Consider the following 20,940-nt stretch of genomic DNA (forward strand, 5'->3'; position numbering starts at 1 on the left):
CTTAGAAGCTTAACTGGCATAAATAACCTGATGAATCCAACAGACATATCCATACTCATTCAAGAAAAAACCTAAGAAGCACATCAAAAAGGAATAGAGATTTTCTTTCTTTAGTTACCCGGAAACTGTGGAATAGACGGAAATGAATTAGCAGATCAAGAAGCACACAAATCAGCCTCATCTAACGACACCAAAATGCTTAATGTACGTACGTTTACAGATTTTAAAAAACTTATTCAAAACATCCTATACTAAAAATAGCAATATCACTGGACAAAACAAAACACAAAATTAAATTAAATAAAAATCAATATCCATGTATGGAAAACCCACGGCCTAAACAGGAAATATGAAACTATTTTAAATCGCCTTCGAAACACATAATCACCTCATAGCTAGAAAAGACCCTCCCATAAATATGTGGTGTAGAGGTCAAAGTCAAAAACCTACTCATCGATTGCAACAAATACTCAGACTCAAGATCAAAACATCATTTACCCCAACAATTAAGCGAAACCCTACAACCAGATCTCCAATCAAACGTCAAAATAATCAGCTTCTTAAAGTAAATCAAATTATATAACTTAATTTAAGCCTTTATTAAATGTTAAGTAAATATTAAAAAAAAAAAATGTAATCTACAACTAATGTCCCAGTAGCCGATGTATTCACGTTCAATAAAAAAAAAATAATAATAAATCAGCAAAAAACTGTAATTGAAATAGTTCAAAAATATTAAATTTATAATAATATACCTATTATATGTTATATAATTGTTCTTGATTGTGATTTAATATTTAATCAAAAATAATATTCTTTATATTCTACGTATATCTTATCATTTTTTAATTATAGTTATATTATCTTCCTTTTTATCAATTTTTAAATTATTTGGATGGAAAGTTTTTAAATTCAAGAATCTACTTCTACATCTTTCAAATATAAAATTAAAGTTTAACACATAAACAGTAAACAAAAATAATGTACCTATATTGGTCATGACATAAACATTAAAATAAAAAATGATGAAACTAAATCATTGGCTAAACGTTAGACACTTGTACTAAATCATATAAATCTCAAACTGAATAGTTGTATATCATCTAAATGTTGATATCAATTTTAACATAAAAAAAATATCAAAATCGAATTCCTTTTGAAATTTCACTATTGTAATTTCTATATAAAAAAAAAAATGCCTACATTTGTTGATAGTTGTTATGCATTTCACATGAATTCAATACACCTATTTATAAACATGATATTCAAATGTAATACATGGTTCTATTATTAGAAAGAGCATTGTAAGTCTTAACCAAAAATAATAAATATATTCATATTAGGAATAACTATAAAAAAAAAAAAATAATAATAATAATAATTACCTATAAATTGAGTTTTTATAAACAATATATCCCTAAAAATTAAATTATTTAGTTATTTAGTTTCATAAACTATTTATATTGAAGTTATATTAAATGTTGACACTTACTCATTGGGTATTATTTTGTCTTATCGACACATCACAAAAGATTATAATAATCTAACCTATATGCATAAATCATATACGCCGTGTACTCGTGTTGCATAGATCATTACTAAATATTTGTTAAATCAATAATGAGATAATGGTCTTCTAAATACGGTTTATTAGTTCACAAATTATCAGTTAAATTTTAACAAATTATTAAAATAAACAACAGTTTAAATAATATACAGTTGTAGTGAATAATAATATAAATTTTTTAGATTTTTAATTTATTTTCATGATGATTAATGTTTGAATATATTATGTAGAACATGACGCGCGATGTTGCTTAATTTTAGAGTGGTCACCGACCAAGATTGCAAGGAGTCAGAGGAGCGGCATGACACTATAATGTCAGTCAGCAATTATACTGGCGTGACCGCTCAAACACTACCATCATAATACTCTCCACTCGATCACGATATTCCCAACCATATGATCATTCCATGATTGCCTAATACCTACTACATTGTGTATAGTACAATAAATAACATTATTGGCATGGTTTGAACATTTTAAATGTAAAATATACTGATTTTCAAACTTCATTGAAAATGAATTAATAAAGTAGGGATATAAGTCAAATCTCTGCTTATGTAACGATTATGCTGAATAACATAATTACATTATTGTAGAACATTTTATATCAGATTGATTATCCAACAAATTTAGGGTAATTATAGCTATCCATAATTCTCACAACGTTTATAAGCGACTGTTTGTATTTAATTACATGGCAATATTTATAATTTATTGTAATTTATGTGTTGCTTTTTTAATACTGAAGTTAGGTAATTTAATTTATTATAGTATGTCCCAAAAGTGTCGTATCACTCTTAGTATCTCCATAGTAAATCAATAAACTTGAATGCTGTTTTTTCAGTAATAAATAATAATTATGAAAATGTTAACTGATTGGCATACAATTCAAATTTATTTTTTCAAAATTTCAAAAATTTATAAAATATAAATTTATTATGCAAACAAGTTTTTGAAATTTTTAAGAGATTTTTTTATGTAAGGATATTTAAAAACAAAATATATTGAATTTTACAGGGCATAATAGTTGGAGATAAAACTATTTTTAACCGTAAATCGATTGAAAATTCTTATGTTAGTTTTATTTGATGCATATAATACATGCATTAAATGTAAAGTATAGCTAACGTGGAACATAAAAATATAGGTTTATTCTTATATTGTTGCAACTTTTGTATTTGATTTTGTATTATTTTATTACGATAGTGAAAAATTTGTTGGATTACTGGTAAATGCATTAATTATGTTTTTACGGTATCATCATGTCTCAGGTGCATATATAAAAGTCAGTTACACATAACTATAGTTGAACAGTAAATCAAGACAACGAGAATACAAATTGATTGTATTATTATTATATATATATTATAATTAATCCACGACAACATAGGCCATTAGATATGGAGAGCGTACTTGGATCTGCTTTTATTTTTTTAGGGGGGAGTAAGTTTTTAAATTTTTTTATATTGGATGACCTAACACATGAACATAACAAAACATATCGCAAATTCTAATAGACTATTAATTGTTATCTACAATTTACGGTTAAAATTATTTTTATTTATTTATTTATTTACATTTAGTATATTTTCCTTGTTAATAGTTCACGAACAGTAACCCATCAATAATATTTTGTAACTCATAGACAATGGGTTGTGAAACACTGAGCTATATGGCTAGAAACGGAAGGAAGTACGAAAATAAAGTCTGGGTAAAAATATTTAACTAATATCAAACTAAACTTTATTAATACAATAGATTCAAATATCAGATAGTGATAAATTGGTTCTTACAGACGAATTAACCATATCTATAGAAATGCGATATATTTGGAAGGTTCCTTCGCTGTATGATTTCTCTCATAATTTGTTGTTTCTTGTGTTATGTACATGGTCATGTCAGTAATCGTTTTTTTTACTTATTGTGTTACCAAATAAAAATTGTAAATTTTCTGCAATAACAAAGAAAGAAAGAATGAGCATTTAAAATTTTTTTTTATCGTAAATATGCATATATTTATAAACAATTTACTCCATAGTTTTTGTTTACATTTTAGAGTTATTCTAAATTTATTATTATTTACTTAATATAAAATACAGTAAAATCCACTTTTAGCAATTTTTAAGGGATCTAGAGAATCAGATGGTTATATCCAATCTGCCATTATATCCGGATGACAGAAACATACTGCATCATGTGAGATATAAAACCAACCAAATATATGGATCGGAACGTTTTATCCGGGATATCGTTATATATGTGGCATCGTAATAAGCGGATTCAACTATTTATTTAATATTAAATTTATTAAATAAGAACGCTATATAAAAAGAAATATAATACATATTTTTTGGGGTGCATAATAAATTTTGGTTCAAGACGTATGATACTTAAATATTGTACTTACCAGTGGCCACTGGTTTTCAATTCATCTCGCTTTACTTACCTCAATGTGAGATTGGGATGTGTTTTGGTTTGAAAAGAATTATAAACCATTATATTAAAAAATGATTCCAAACGATCCTCAGCTAAATCTTTGCTTGATCATAATTTTTGCATTTTTTCAACACCTTTTTTGTAAATTATCTAAAGACAATGAACATTAAGAATATCAAATAATTACCACAAACATAAACAAACTATTCAGAAAATTGAAAGTTGTAACTATATTTTAATAATCGATTGATTAAGTATCTAATATTATCCATACAAGTTCTATCTTTGGTATTTGTTTTCCTTCTACAAATGTGTTCACAAAAATGGTAATAATAAAGACAACATTCTTTTAAAAGAAGTACCTATATTCTTCACACCACTGAGAACATAAAATAAATACATATTTCGCTCTTCGTTTTGAGTGCAAAGAATAAAGAGTGTATATACGGTTTTGTAAAATATTATCAAGTATTTTGTATACATTTTAATAATTTTGAAAAATTTATACGCTTAGAAAGTGTACCTATTTCAAGATATTATTACATTTATTCTTTTTTATGGTTGGAATTATTAATGCAAACATACCTATAATACATTAGATCAGGGGTCGCCAATTAATATTTTTGAATAGCTGAATAAGGAATTTAGAAATTTTTCACGGGTCATCAAGATTGATAAACACTATTAAACAAAAATTGAAAAATTAAAATTTAGAACAGCAGAACGTATGACATTATCGGTTTTTACTTTTTTTCTTTTGCCTACGAGCCGGATAAAATGTATCTACGGGTCACTATTTGATGACCCCTAGCTGCTTAGGTATTAAACATTAAGCACAAAAACAGAAATATTACTATTTATTTGTTTGAATTGCTTGATTTTTAATCATTTTATATTAAACTTGTATCTATTTTTGCTATCTTTGAAAAAAGCTATAATTGTATGCTAATTCTTATAATTTTTTGTACACCAACATTTTAAGTCGTGTTTTTAATACAAGTAGTTGAATCCATTAATGTTATTAACATATTTTAAGTTTTATTTATGATGTAACTTGTATAGTTAATCAATGCATCACTCATCTTATCACTAAATTATAACCTGATTATACATTATTGTTATGTGTAACAATTAACAAAAATATAAAATGTCTTTACAACATTAAATAAGTATCTGAAATTTGTTTCTCCCCGTCGTAAATACAAGAAACCTTCTGTGTAATCGTGCCGATCAATAATAACCTTATGACTGTGAAAATCAATCAATCTTGTAGAACACGGAATAAATGAATTCTAAAAAGTCTTCAAGGCGTAAAGTTCAAGAGAGAGAGAGAGAGAGAGAGAAATAGAGAGAGCAATAATTGAAAAATGAAGCATTAGTTTTTTCTTCAAACATGTTACGGATTCATTCTCAATTGGCGCCGACATCCACATACATAATATAATATTGCTATTATTATGCTGGTTTTAAATTCCAAAATTTTCTTGATTTACTGAGAATTTCCATTCTAAACGTTAATAAAAGTTAATGTACAGTTACATTTGAGATAAAAATAAGAGAAAATAAACGAGATTACCTTGCTTATAGTGTACCTATACATATACTGTATAAAAATATATGGATACCTATAGTTAATATACGCATAATATTACATTAAGTGGAATTTTTCATTTTTATTATCTGTAGTATAGGTATCTGCCAACAACTTTTTCCGTGTAAGAGGGGAGTACAAATTCTTGATTTAAACTCTTGGATTTATGTCCACATTGGTGGAATAGCTATAACTTTATAATGATCGATATTTACCTAATCTGATTACCTAACCAGACCACACGGACGCGTCGTATTACTCGCAAGTGTCAAGCGGTTTTCAATAGTAAAATCTAAACCTTCTAAATCCTATAACGTAATGTGTGAAATGGAAGAAGGGCGAATTAAATCATTACAACGAAAATAAAACGCACTGTACTGCCATTTTGTCGCGTGATATATTATATGGGCGATTTAAGTATATTATTATTATTATTATTGCATTTAATACGTCATTATATTACCCGCACACTGAGACTATACCACAAATCACAATGTTTCACCAGACGATTAGAACCACGTCGATGACGGTTTAGATAATAATATTAAAATAGCATGTACGTTCATGGTTTGGTGTCTCCTAGACGTTTTCAAGTGCGAAGCTTCTTGGGAACTTTTTTTTTTTGTACCTCACGATGTCTTCTCAAAAAACATTGTTTGATCATCTAAAATCCGTTAAACAAGTGTTTGACAACAAATTTTTGTGTCAAAAAATTAAGAGTATACGAGTACCTATAATATAATTACATCGATTATTAGTTTCTCGCGCGACTTTAAACAACACAACATAAATAATAGGTGTAAATCATAGTACAATAATATGGACAATATGCAAACTTATATTGAGAAATGTATAATATAAAATGTAAAACTGTGAATTTTTAATTTTTAAAACAAAAAAAAAACATTTGCTTAGATTTTCAATAATTAATCACAATTTATTTGTGTTTCGAGTTAAACATTTAGCTACAAACATTAAAACTGACAAATTTAATTTTTACACGATTTTTTAATAAATAAATATAATATATTCATTTCTCGATACTCAATGATCGTGACACAATCGATCGTGCAGTTCTCGTAACTATAGTTTTTCATATTGTTACTTTCGAATCGATGAGGAAATGTGATTTTTATTAATTTTAAATACACTTATACTTATATAAGTATCAAGAAGGTTAATTTAGAATTGTGCAAACGAGTTACAACGATAAAATATAAATTGAAATCCATCTCGTGGGTTATATATAAATGTCTTATAATAAATAATTTATCGTGATTACGTGTCGTAATGTGTGAACACATTCTTCATTTTATTTACATACAATATTTATTTTATCAGTTTAACTTGCAATAAAACATTATTTTATAAATAAGATTCTTATTAGATATATCGATATATAATAATCGTAAAAACAATAATGATTATGTTGTTGAACGAAATAAATAAGCTTAATTTACTATTGAATATTTTTTTATTTTTTTTTTATCTGTCTATATATATATATATATATATATATATATATATATATATATATATAGGTATATAATTGTTCTCCATTAATATTGTAAAATAATTTTGGAATTTTACTTGAAATTATATAAAAATATTTATACTCAAATAAAAACAATTTTTTTTACAGTTAGTAAGAGAAAAATTACTATGCAAAGCCACATTTTAAATAGCCAAATAAATTACTAGTCTTAAGTTCAATTCAGTATTATATATGTTAATAACAAAAAAAAAATGTTTTTTATTTCTATTTTATGCGTCATTATTCACATGAACTTTTCTTCGAATAACAAAATTTTACATTTTTTTTTCTAATAATTTAAAATCCCAAATGACAAGTATATTCAGTGTCGCGAGCACGTCGTTATTCTCCAGGGGAATTACGCCTGGCCGTTCATTTGTTTAAAAACATTTCGAACCCGAGAACGCGGTTTCACGCATAATATCTAGACTTTGGTGTTCTAAAAATTACAGATGGGACTTAAACAATTTAATAGGAAAAGTTTCGTTTTTTTTTTTTGTTCGTATTTTGCAACAATACAGTAATTCCACAGACCCGACATTTTCCACTTAATAATTCTATGTGAATGTTAATAGTAATCACTAATCTAGAGTGAAAAAACTTTGTACTGTCGTTAAGTTTGTTTTGAAACTGACAGAATGAAGTAATATTCATCATATAAAAATCGCATCCTAGACCATTAACGGACGAATATACCTACTATCATAATAATTATACTAACGATATTTACCATGTTATTATAACGCAACGATTAAATAAAATGTATTTACATGATGAGTATTGAATTCGATTTAAAAATCGTTCAATATTTTATTTTACCTTGTCGCCATACGGCAGGTTGTCAATAATATTAATTTGGATTCGTTCGTTTCATCTTAAGGACTAAATGCAGTCTATTAAACCACACACAAATAGTCGAGTACAACAAATGAGTACCCACTCTTATTTTAAAACGATGTCAAATGATATTATGAAAAAAATATGAGAATGTTATTTTGATTTTAGTTATTGTTAGTTATAATTAGTGATTTGATTTTGATTAGTTATTTTGAACAATAGAAAGCTTTAGTATTGCGTTTAAAAGTTAGGTAAAAATAAAATATCCTATGTATTCTGGAATAATTATTTTTATATTAATATATTATATTCGATATATAGGTATTAAAAATAAATATGTAATAGAGGTCTACTTTTTAGCTTTTTAAATTATAAAATTAAAAACCAACCAAAGTATTAACCTCCCCCCCCCCCAAAAAAAAAAAGTCTTATTATGATTCAAATTTAAATCGTCACTTGTAAAACTATATTTAAAAAAATTAATGATATTTGTTCTAGGTCTGAAAATGCCATCCAAGTATATGGTCACTGGTGTTTTAGTGGTTGTTTTAATTTTCACTGATTACTTATGTGATTCGGTTGGATGTGTGAAAATCCCCATTCCTCATAAATTATGCAAATGTTTTAACACGACCATTGATAATAACGAATTGGTGAAATGTCAATGTGTCCACAGCGAAGTCAAAGGAATTCCAAATGACCTGCCTACACCTTTACACGAGTTGTAAGATAATAAGATGTATTATATTTTAAATATATATACTCATATATATTTTTGATTTCAGGATAATTGGAGGGGCTTCAATTAAAAATTTAACAAAGGATTCATTCATCAACTACAAAACAAGTCTTAGAGACATGTAAGTATAAATTCTATACATAATATATATATATATATATTTATATATATTAAATACAAATTATAATAATATGCACAAAAAAGTCTTAATAAAATTCAAATTATTTTATGTAATTTAAAACCTAAGAATGATTATTTGTTATATACTTAGGTGTATATGATATTATATTTACTAAAACTATTCTAAGTATATAACTATACAATTAATATATTTATTATGCTCTACATAGATTTTGTAGAGCTATGAATTGCATACAACTAAAAATTTTAAAAAAACATACCAACTGATATTAATAAAGATAACCAGTACCTGAATATGTATAATAATTTCTTTAATAATTATTTTTTTCACAACGATGACTGTGTTCTAAGGTATATCTTGTTATAACAATATAACTTATTATATATCTAACTCCGGTTTCCCTTCAATACAAAAAAATCCTACACCTTTTAATTATTACATATCAAATATAAATTATGATATAATAGATAATCATTATTATAAATTTAGGTATTCTAGGCGGTAGGCGATGAAATCGATTTAGTAACCTATTACTACTTGCATAGGCGTAATCGGGGAGAGGCAAGAGGGGGCAACTGCCCCTCCAGATATTTTATTGAGGGGGCAATAGTATCGTTTTGCCCCCCTTTAAAAGTTATAACTTATAATTCAATTTCTATTTTATCAATTTATCATATCAAAATTAAACAGCATAATGGTTTGTTTAGTAATTAATAATATAGATTTATCTTTTCGACTTTTTGAGTGCATTTTGAGAAAATTATTTATTAATAGTATTATTATAAACCGAGCGCCTTCATATCGTAATACAAGGAATTGCAGATAGATGACAGTGATGGCATGGCGGGTTATTAGTTATTACCACAATAGCACTATGCGAATTAAGATTAGTTATATATATGCATTTTTAGTTTAACTACTGCTTGCCCCCCCCCCCCCCCCCAGGATTGACTCCAAGTTACGCCTCTGACTACTTGGGTAGTATTACAAATTTAGTAATATTAAAATATTAAAGATAATGATTTAAATATTAAATAGTACTTAATAAGTTTGGGATTGTATAACATTTAAAAATGGATATTGGTTGCTGTAGTGTTCTGACCTACCTATAATTCGATGCAATACAACGAAAATAACTGGTAAAATGAACTTAGATAATAAATAAACAGATTTGAGGACTGGATATATAGTTAATTGTTCTATTATTTCTATTGTGTGAAGCTTAGATCATAATATGATATATGGTATGATGGTTTAGTGATAGTGACTTGTTAACAAATAACAATAATCAAATAGTGATAGATAATAACTTATAACTAAAAAGAAACAATTATATTGTGTGATATATTAGACACATAACAATACTGATTTAAAACAAAATAAACCTCAACGACTTATTATAATATAAATTCAAAATAATAAATTATATATACATTTCACAGTCTCACTAGGTCTAAAATAATAATTATCATGTAACTATAAAATTACACATAATATTGATTTGAGCAAAATAAGATATACTGAAACACATAATATGAGTTTTTTTTTTAAATATTACTACCGATATTAATAATTATTTGTATTTATTTACAGAGCATTAAGAAATCTAAAAAATTTAGTTAACATAGAAGATGGAATTTTCGATGATATGAATCAACTACGAACTATGTAAGTAGCCGAAAATATGATATTCCTAATTAATTTTATGATTGTCAGATACGTATGTTTTGAAACTATTTTCTTATAAACCTTTACTGTTTTCATTAAAGTCCTACATGTGCTGCACATTAAGAGGATCAGGATACTGCTACTGTGCGATTATTGTTTCTTTCTCAAACATATTATGTAACATAACAAAAACACTTTAATACTGATCACTAGCGAAAGTGTCTAAAGAGTAATTTTAAATTTTAATAGTTTTTTTTTTTTCATAATAATGTAATAAAACAATATTTTCTAGTTTATCCTATAATTAAATATACCATACATGCAAGGCTGGACAAGTTAAAGATTTTTTTTAACTCAGTTAAGTTAAGTTAAATTAAAATCTAAATCAAGTTAATAGTTAAAAATTAATTCAAAATGTTCTATCAATTGAATTAAGTTGAAAGTTAACCAAAATGTAATATTGACTTCTTAACTCAAGTAAAGTTAAAAAAAGTTTCTTGTTTTCTTATAGGTAAAATTAAAATAATCGGTACCTAAAATTGTTCATGTTATTAGACCAAAGAACTATTACTATTTTATGTGTGCAAAAGCTAACAGTACACATTTTGTTAGCATACTTATAACTTTATAAAATGTGTACCTACCAGCAATTTGTATTCCTACAATAATTCACAAAATTAAATTAAATTAACTTAACTTGTTTAAATGTAAAATTAACTCAAGTTAATTCAAAAGCTCCTAAAGTTATTAAGTAAGTTAATAAACATAAAAAAAATAACTTATTAAGTTACAAAGTTAAATTAACTTAACTTTTCAACTTAACTTTATCTGATTAACGCGTTAATGCCCAGCCTTGCATACATTTATATATAATGGTAAATTAAATAAAATCCGTAATTCTAATTTAAGAAATAAACATCAATAATTGTTGAATAGGTAGTAGGTACTAAATTTACTATCAGTTAAATAATTACAGTAATTACTTGGAAATAGCGATTTACAAACAATCGACTTAAACCAACATTTAGGTAATATTGGAGTACATGGTTTCAATATTTCTTTTGTTTGTTAATGTATAGGTTAAGTACTATTTAGTAGGTACCTACTAAAATATTTATATTGCTAATGATCGGTCAGCGTGAACATCTTTTAATAACCGTTATTTATTTCGCATGACCATTAGGAGAGCGTAAATAATAAATCATAATGGTGCACTTTTTTTAATCAATTCGATTAGTATCACTTGAAATTTCTTTTTACGAAAGCGGAAAAGCTAGATTTTCCAAAGAAATTTGGAAAAATGTAAAAAGAGTGTGTTGAATCGAAAAATGTTTTTAATTTAATTCGTTTTATTCTTAAAGTTCCGTTACAAACAGGGTCTCTTATTTTCATATACTGTGCAAACTGTATAGCGTATGACACGTACTGTTAACCAAAGTTTTTTGTCGGAAATTTTGATTCACTAACAAATTGCCTGCACGCGTAAAATATTTCCCTTGGGAACGGAGAAGTTTGAATTAATCTTTAAATTGACTGACTTAATTCAATCCCTAACAGCACATAAGTATATTTAATAATAAAAAAAAACACACACGCACATATATATTATATATGTATATTTACGCACATTTTTATATACACACAGACATAATACCTACTGTGTTTTTTATTTGAGTATTTCAATATCAAAACTTTCTACCTCAAACTTCAGAATGTACTGTGTACCTATTTTTTTAGTTTTCTAGCGAAAGTTAATGCTCGTGGCCACGCAATACGTCTATTCAATGATTTATTTGATATTATAGTTGGCACTGACGTATAGTTGGCACTTGCAGGTATCATCCAATGATCGATTGATAAACGTTACAACAATAAAACTTTGAGGTTTGGTTTATTTTTCATGAGGCTTTTATATTAGGTCAGTAATATCACATTCGCAAAGAGAAATAGAATTTACAATAGATAATAAACTATATTAGGAGCAATTATAAATTATAATATTAGTGTCACTATACAAATTAAAAGTTCTATTGTATAATATTTATCTTATAAGTTAATTATACTTTTTTGTTCCAACTCCAAGTCAATTGTAAGATTTATAGACATTATTTTTGTTTTTGAACATTACGACAAAATCAATAATTTATAAGTAAAACTTATAACTTTATACCTAAACCTAACATAATACTATATATAATTGTATTATACTATACTACTAATATAATAATGCATTGTATACACAACTATCCATGCTATAATATAATACCATACATTTATATATTTGTGGAATTTTTAAAACAATTACAACTACGTATTATTTTTATTTGTTTTTAGGTTACACCCCGTGTGATTTATGAAATTTTAAAACTTTTACATCTACGTTTTTAAATTAGACATACGTATTATACGTTTCAATCTAGATAATAGTAGGTACGATAAAATAAGATAAAAATAATAAACTTAATATGTGAATTCGTATTTTAAAATATTAAATAGCAATAGGTATTATTCCAATAAAATAATGTGAATCTTTTAACAGTAAGTAATTATACTCCCTAAAAGTTTTTAATTAACTTTTTGGACAACATCCATTTTCAAACAAACTAACATTTTTTTAAGAATTTCGACATAATATACAAATACAATTTCGAATTACTAAATAGTCAATTAGTTATTATTTTATAATTCAATTATAAGCATTTAAAATTTAAACAACTTGAGTAGTGGGGGCCAACATTTTAAGATATACAGGGTGATTCACCAAGGATGCTTGCCTCTTTTTCTTTAATAATTAAGTTATTAAAACTCTGATTTTTGGAATCTTTAAATATACTCAAAGATCATATTTTTAAATAATTGAGATTTTCTGTACCACTTAAGGAGTGTCCTGTAGCGATACAAACTTTTTTTTCAAACAATAACCCCAATTGTTTACTGTAAATTATTTAGCGGAGAATTTTTTAGAGAATTTCGATGTATTGAAATCAAAATTCTAATGAGTAGTTTTTGAGTTATTTAATTTTGTATTTAAAGGATAAAAGGTCCATGGTTTAGGCTTATAAGATATTATGTGGTATATTAATAGATTATGATTTATGATGGATTTGAAAATATTAAATTAATTTAATTATTAATAGTCTATCAACATAAATAATTTGTAAAAACGAACTAAGTATCATGAATACTAGTACCAACAGTACGTGTATTTTTACTTTTCTGTAAAACGATTATTAAGAATTATTATCCTTAGTATAAACATTTTAATAACCAGGAAACTACTCGTTCAAATTTTGATTCCGATTTATCAAAATTATCAAAAAATTATCCACTAAATAATTTACAGTAAAAAAAGAGGATTTTCATTTGAAAAACAAAAGTTTGTATCGCAACAGGACACTCCTTAAAATGTAAAAAAAAAATCCAAAGAATTAAAAAATATAGTCATTGAGTATACTTAAAGATTCCAAAAATCAGATTTTGAAAAATTTCATTATTAAAGAAAAAACGGATGAGGATGCTCGGTGAATCGCCCTGTATAATTGAAGTTTCACTCACTCACACTACCCTTGATTATCTAAAATTAGAAGTTATGAATAACTACTTGATCGAAATTTAATTTTTATTAATGATGTTCCGGATATCCGGAAATTATTCGATGGGCAGGTACTCGATATCATATTTAAGACTCTGCCCTTTCTCGGTACCAAGCGAAATAGGTACTAAATTTTTACTCAACTCATATCTGGTAACTGAGAAACGCTGATAAAGTGTAAAACACAATTTATGCACACCTATAATTAATTCAAAGGGAAAAATTTAAAATTCTAGTTAAATAAATAATTATTTATTTTGATACATATTGAAATAACAATACCGATTTACAATAGCCAGTTTATTTTAAACAAATCATGTTGTTCTTCTACGAATTACAAAAACAAACCTTATGTTTACTGTTTATGATATATAATTATATTATTATTATATATTATAATTATATATCATTAATTGGTAGTTGTTACTTGATAGTGCCTTTCTGTAATATAGTACCCATTTTGTGTTCAGCTTAAATTCCTACTCTCCAATACTCAATACCCGGAAACTATTAAACATTTTACTCAGCCAATACTCGATATCCGGTTTATTACAAATTTTCTACCCGGAACATTTCTAATTTTTAAACATATAATTTTCAGTATAAAATATATTCTTCTTCTGACTATAAAATTTGGATATTTTTGATCATTATCATTGGAAGAAGTAAAAAAAGTAACACATTTTAACAATAAAATTTGAATAGTAAAATATATAATTAAAAAAAAAACAAAAAACAAAAAATATGCCATGTAATGAACTTTATTATATAGATACTACTTTATTTATGTAAAATAAAATTTTCATGAACGTTAATATTTTTTTTAGATAATGAGTGTTTATTGCTGAAAAATCATCTTGTATATTTTATACGGCTTAAATAGTTTGTAAGTCCCAAATACATTTCTGTCGGTATTTTTCGTAATAATAAAGTCGATTTTGCAGTTTCTTAAATTATTGTAGAGAATAATTGGAATTTCGACACAGACACTTTGAAAAAACTTCGTCCAACGTCAATCAAAAGGATATTATTATAATTCAATATACTCGGAACGCTTTAGTGCATAGTTTTAGTCATCTAAAAAGTGTTATTCAGGAAAGAATCACACCGTGTTACCGTACAATACCTACCTATATTATATACTATATAGTATACCTATTATTTTTGTATATACGTATATTGTTCTCTTAAAGCGTAAATCTTTCAACACAAAATTTTGAAATATAATTGTTTCAAACAAAATAATTATCTTGTACAAAATGTATTAAGAAAGTTGAATTATTTAGTTTGACCTACCTATATAAAAGAATAAAAAGTCCTTAGAGTTATTTTTAATTATCACTGTTTCTTTAAAGCTCCCTTTCCCCAACAAAAAAAATATGTGGTAAAATGTTCTATTTATTGCAAGTATTTTACTATTTGAGGTTATAGATAAATTGTATAATATATATATATAAAATAAATTAATTTAATTTTTAATTTTTTTCGACCACCTTTAATAATATATTTGACGTACAAGTGCATTCAGAGTAAATAGACTGTTCGACACTTGCACTTTTAAATATCCATATTTGTATACCTGTATACGTCATATTTTGAATGGATTCTTTTCAAATTATTTTGGCCGACTTTGCAAAGGCGAGTACACTCGTTCAATAACACATTATTGTATAATTTATTATTATTTACCACTATTACTATTTATATATATCGTAATATTATTATTATTCATATCGTCAAAACCGTAGGTAATTAAAATTATCGTTTTATTTAATATTTTCAAAATGTTAAAAAAGGTGTACTTATTTATCTAAGTTTTGGTGACATTACTACATTAGTCACTAATATAAAATTACAAACCTTAATCGTAATATTTCAATTACCAGTCATATTATATATTTTGAGAAAATCGTATGTATAGGTAATAAATAATAATATAAGTTAACCTAACCTATCACATTGTGTGTAGGTATCTAAAAATGTAAATTTATTGATTTCCTAATAAATGGGCATCAAGACCTAATCTGCATTATAATATTATTAAACTTATGATTTCTATTTCTACTCAGTAAAATGTTATTATCATATAGGTCATAGGTGTGAGTAATTTAGATTAAACTATGCATTAATATAACATAAATTAAAACCAGTGGTCATGGGTAATTTGGTATTTATAATCCTTATATGCAGAGAAAGACTAGGAAATCATTTCAGACGTGACAGGCATTTTGACAAGGGTTTCCAAAGGAGTTTTAGATTAACCTCATATAATGTATGTTGCATCTTAACATAAAGGAAGATTTTTTTTATGATAATAGCCGTAATCAATCATTGTGCCTAAAGTGGACATACATTTTAAATAATAGAACAGTTTTACTTCTTATATTTTGGACATAAATCGATATGAATTTAATTAATGGCGATTTTTCAACTGCAACATAAAAGATACGTTTTAAACTACTTAAATTGAGTATTTTTAGAGTTTGTTTTCAAATATAATGTTTTATATTTAAATTATACACAGTACTTACTAACTTACACACAAGGCACAATTAACATATAAAAGATGGATATTTTTATGAAGTACCTATAAGAATAATTGTTCATAGCATTCTTGTTTCGAATCTGAATCAATAAAAATAACACTAAAGTGAAATATTAGATTGATTAGTTTGACTTGGTTTAGAATCAAAATGAATTGAGTGGGTAATATAAACACGAGTGTAATTTTTACGACTGTTTTCAAATAGTGTCTTCAAACAATTTTAAAGTATTACAAATATTAGATATTTATGTGAATGTTCGTTGAATTATCCCCGCAAACAAAGCTTCAAAATAGTACTTGCTGTTAATATTTCAAATTTTTAAGCGCTTTGAATCATAATATATAGGTAAAAAGGCAATATATTCAAATATTTAATAGAAATTAAATAAATATGCAACATTAATCGAATTTTCTCATAAAAAATTTTCATTTCACAAGTTGATTTGCATAAAAAATAAATCAAATTGTTGATATGTTTTGGCCAGAACAAAAGAAACATTATATTTTAGAATAATTATAAACAAAATGTTTATCATTTTTCAAAAATGTCATAATATACTTACATAATATACATAGGCATTTAACCCACTTTATTAAAGAAATTCAGCGGATAACGCACACTATACAGCAGGAACTTTTGTTTTTAAAAATTATTAAATATGCGTATAATGATTTCTCAATGCCAAATACTACAATAAAAAAAAAAAAAAAACGTGATGATAAATGTTATTTATAAATTATATTTCTGTTCCAGTGTTATTCATAGCGCTCCAAACCTGAAGGTGATTTCATCGTTGCTGTTTGACGTGTATTTGCCTAGCCTAAAAATCTTGTAAGTAAAGTATATAATTATTTATGATATATTATAATAATATAACACATCTGTAATACGACGAAGTAGTAAATGATTTTTCTTTGCAAGCTTAAGACCTAGAGTGGTCCAGTGTCCAATACTCAATGTGTGGTCTTCCGCAATGGAATAAAATACAGTCCTATTATTAAAATATAAGATTAAAATTTAAAACCATTAAGTACATTGCATATAGCCATATAGGTTTATAATGTAATTATAATCTATCAGCAATATCATAATTAATATTGATTTATACATAATACTTAAATTTAATAAACGATAATACTAATCTCATTAAATTTAACTTGTTTTTATCACTTCATTACCTACTTAATAACCATAATAATATAATATGATGACATAGCACTAACACTTTAAAAATACGTACTAATTATTATTATACATAATGGATATTAGATTATGTATATGTACTCATGTATATCATAATATTATTTTTAGTAAAATAATAAAATTTATTTAAATTTATTTATTTAAAAATATATTTAACAGCTAAATAAATGAAAAATATTGTTTAGTTTTAAAATTACTAGAAATAATTAAAGTACTAATTATGTGTTAAATGCTCACAATTAAACTTACCCAGCTTAATTAATTTTGATCAACTTACTAGTGATAAAAATATTTTGTATAATGATAATTTATATCATCTTCGTTGCCATTATCTTTTGGAAAAAAAACATAATATGGCTTGATATGGTTATGTGTCAAGGATGAAAATGAAACTAGTCGTTAAACGAACATATTTCCAATTTCGTATTTTCACTCTCGGTGATTATTGTTATTTGTTAACACAGACACATAGATATTATCTGTGGATATATTTACACTTCTCACTCTATAATTTATATTGGTAGCTATTAACTTATAATATGTTTTTTTTGAAACGTAAAGTAGATTATAATAACATTATATATTTAGACTTATGGTGCAAAGTGTAAATATTTTTTTTTTCGTTTACGGAGACGCAATTTTATACGTAAGTACATAAACGAAACCTCAAATATCTGCGAGTGTTGCTTATTTTATATACTTAAGGGTTAAATTGTACGGGACACCCATAACGCCACGCGTTTATGTCTCATTACCAATATAATCATAATAATAATAGTAATAATACAAAACCGATGTGGTTAGTGGTCACATGTGTGTGTGAATTCGGTTGAATTCACTACATCATAGTACGGGGCTAGGTAAATTGAGTCCGAGATAAGTTTGGTACATTTTGAAAGCGGTAAATTGATTCCCGGGGAAAAATAGGTAGTGGGTAAGTTGAGTCCCGGAAATAATAAGGCAGTAGGTAATTTGAGTTGGAGAGGGAATATGTAATATATAATATATAATAATATTATATGCATTTAAAATTTAAAAATGTGCACTATAAAATTTTTATTTGTGATTTGTGGACATTCATTGACTGCATGTATATGATTTTGAAAATAGCAACATGCATTTTTATTGCATAAAAAATAATTATATAATTAACAAAAATTCAATTAAAATGCATGTTGCTATATTCAAAATCATATAGGTACATGCAGTCAATGAATGTCTACAAATCACAAATAAAAATTGTATAGTGCATATTTTTAAATTTTAAACTTATAATTTTTTTTTTTTTTTTTACAAGAAATAAACAATCTGTATCATAAATTATACTAGACACAATAGGATTATATGATAAAAGTTAACAGGTCATGAAATGTTGTTGAAAGGAGCCACCCATTGATGACACTTTCTTTTAGCTTGAATGGTTTACTTTAATAACATAAGTTAATTATTTTATAATTTTTTTTTTTTTTTTTTTGTAATTAATTTAATTTGAGAAATCACGGCACCACTTACGCTTCAAACGCCTCGGAGGATTTCCAGGTATCGTGGGAGTGGCCAAGTTTTTTACAAGTTGATTTGGATGATTATTTAGGCGGCAATGGAATCTTTTATAAAATATTTTTGCTTCCTCATTAATTGTTTTGAGTTTTAAGTCAGTGTGTAGAGTATGATTTGAAACATAGGGCGGTAAATTTATAATATAAATCGTTTTTCCGTGGGACTCAAATTACCTACTACCTTATTTTTTCTGGGACTCAACTTACCTACAACCTATTTTTCCCCGGGACTCAATTTACCGAGTTAGGGTTATTTGGGACTCAATTTATCAACCCCGCATAGTACCTGCCTTAAAATTAGGACATACATGTTGTATAAATAAAAAAAAATAAAAATACTTTAATGGAAAAATAAATCACCATTGAGACTATTAATTTTAGTATCTAGATATAAAATGATTTTCATAATATATTTTTGTGTTGTTTATAGAAATTTGAAATTTACGACTTTTTTTTATATACTTTATTATAGGTATAACAGCATTTTTGTAAATATATTATAACATTTTATTATACACAATGAAATTTAGATTAATTTTAAGCTAGTGCCTATTTATACAAATAACCTACTGATGCCGTCTAACGACAAGTCGGTTTTGACTCGACTGTTAATATCGTATAACAATAATGTATATGATCTAACTATAATAAACTATATAATAATAATAATAATATTAATAAAACAAAATCAATGTTTTCGAAAACGATTAATTCAACCTACCCACAAATTACTTAGGAATAGGCTACCTAAATATCTACTTAAATAAATTGGTACATAACTTAATAACTTAGGATTTTAGACTGAAACAGAGCTTTTTCGCTCAGAATCGTTTTTAAATGTAAAGTCTTACTCATCTATTATACAGTGACTTATTCACCAACGAGTTGTGCACTAGAGACCCACAACTCACTACACAGTTGCAGTTATGCAGTTATATAGTTATAGTCTTATCCAATTTACTTAAATTTTAAAGCAAGTTAAATGAAATAATATTGTACTAACATATTATTATTTAATGTTATTTCCAAAAACATTTGATAATTGTAAAAAAGAAAATTTCATCGTTGAAATCACTACACCTCCTTAAAAAGTGGTGTAATATATTGTGTAGAATTTATTGACGTTAATGAGTGCGCAGTGCAAAAGTGTGTAAACATTTCACCCCTCGGAACGGGATATTTGATTAAAACCCGTTAACGTATCTCCCGAGACACACCAATCGAGGGAAAACTGATTGCCTCCATTTACACACTCGCGTGTGTGTATCCATGTGCGAAGTATAACATAATACGTCCGTAAAAATGATTTTTCATTAAAATTTTGACAGAACACAAACGCAGCTGTGGTTGTAATTTTTGAACGTATGGATACATAGTAATATAATAATACGGTATAAACGTATAGCAATATTGTATCAATTGTGAGATGCATGTACTTACCTACTTAAACCGTTTTAAATGTTTATTCTTTACGTATAGGCGGGTGGGTACGACGACGACGTATTATACTGCACGGTGTACTGTATCAC

The 20,940-nt window shown here is 26.0% G+C and overlaps 1 protein-coding gene across 1 annotated transcript in view; it reads left to right on the top strand.

The window, feature by feature from the left end:
- LOC107166316 (lutropin-choriogonadotropic hormone receptor-like) overlaps positions 1-20,940 on the top strand; it is a 142,279-nt gene that overhangs the window by 62,248 nt on the left and 59,091 nt on the right. Inside the window, exons 2-5 of the mRNA XM_089220527.1 lie at positions 8,464-8,689; positions 8,751-8,825; positions 10,440-10,514; positions 17,406-17,483. Of these exons, the coding sequence (XP_089076653.1) occupies positions 8,472-8,689; positions 8,751-8,825; positions 10,440-10,514; positions 17,406-17,483 (446 nt within the window). The 5' untranslated portion in view covers positions 8,464-8,471. The remainder of the gene's footprint in view (positions 1-8,463; positions 8,690-8,750; positions 8,826-10,439; positions 10,515-17,405; positions 17,484-20,940) is intronic.

The sequence above is a fragment of the Diuraphis noxia genome, unplaced genomic scaffold, assembly GCF_037042655.1.
Source record: "Diuraphis noxia isolate RWA-SAM2 unplaced genomic scaffold, SU_Dnox_SAM2 contig0002, whole genome shotgun sequence".
Taxonomy (NCBI): domain Eukaryota; kingdom Metazoa; phylum Arthropoda; class Insecta; order Hemiptera; family Aphididae; genus Diuraphis; species Diuraphis noxia.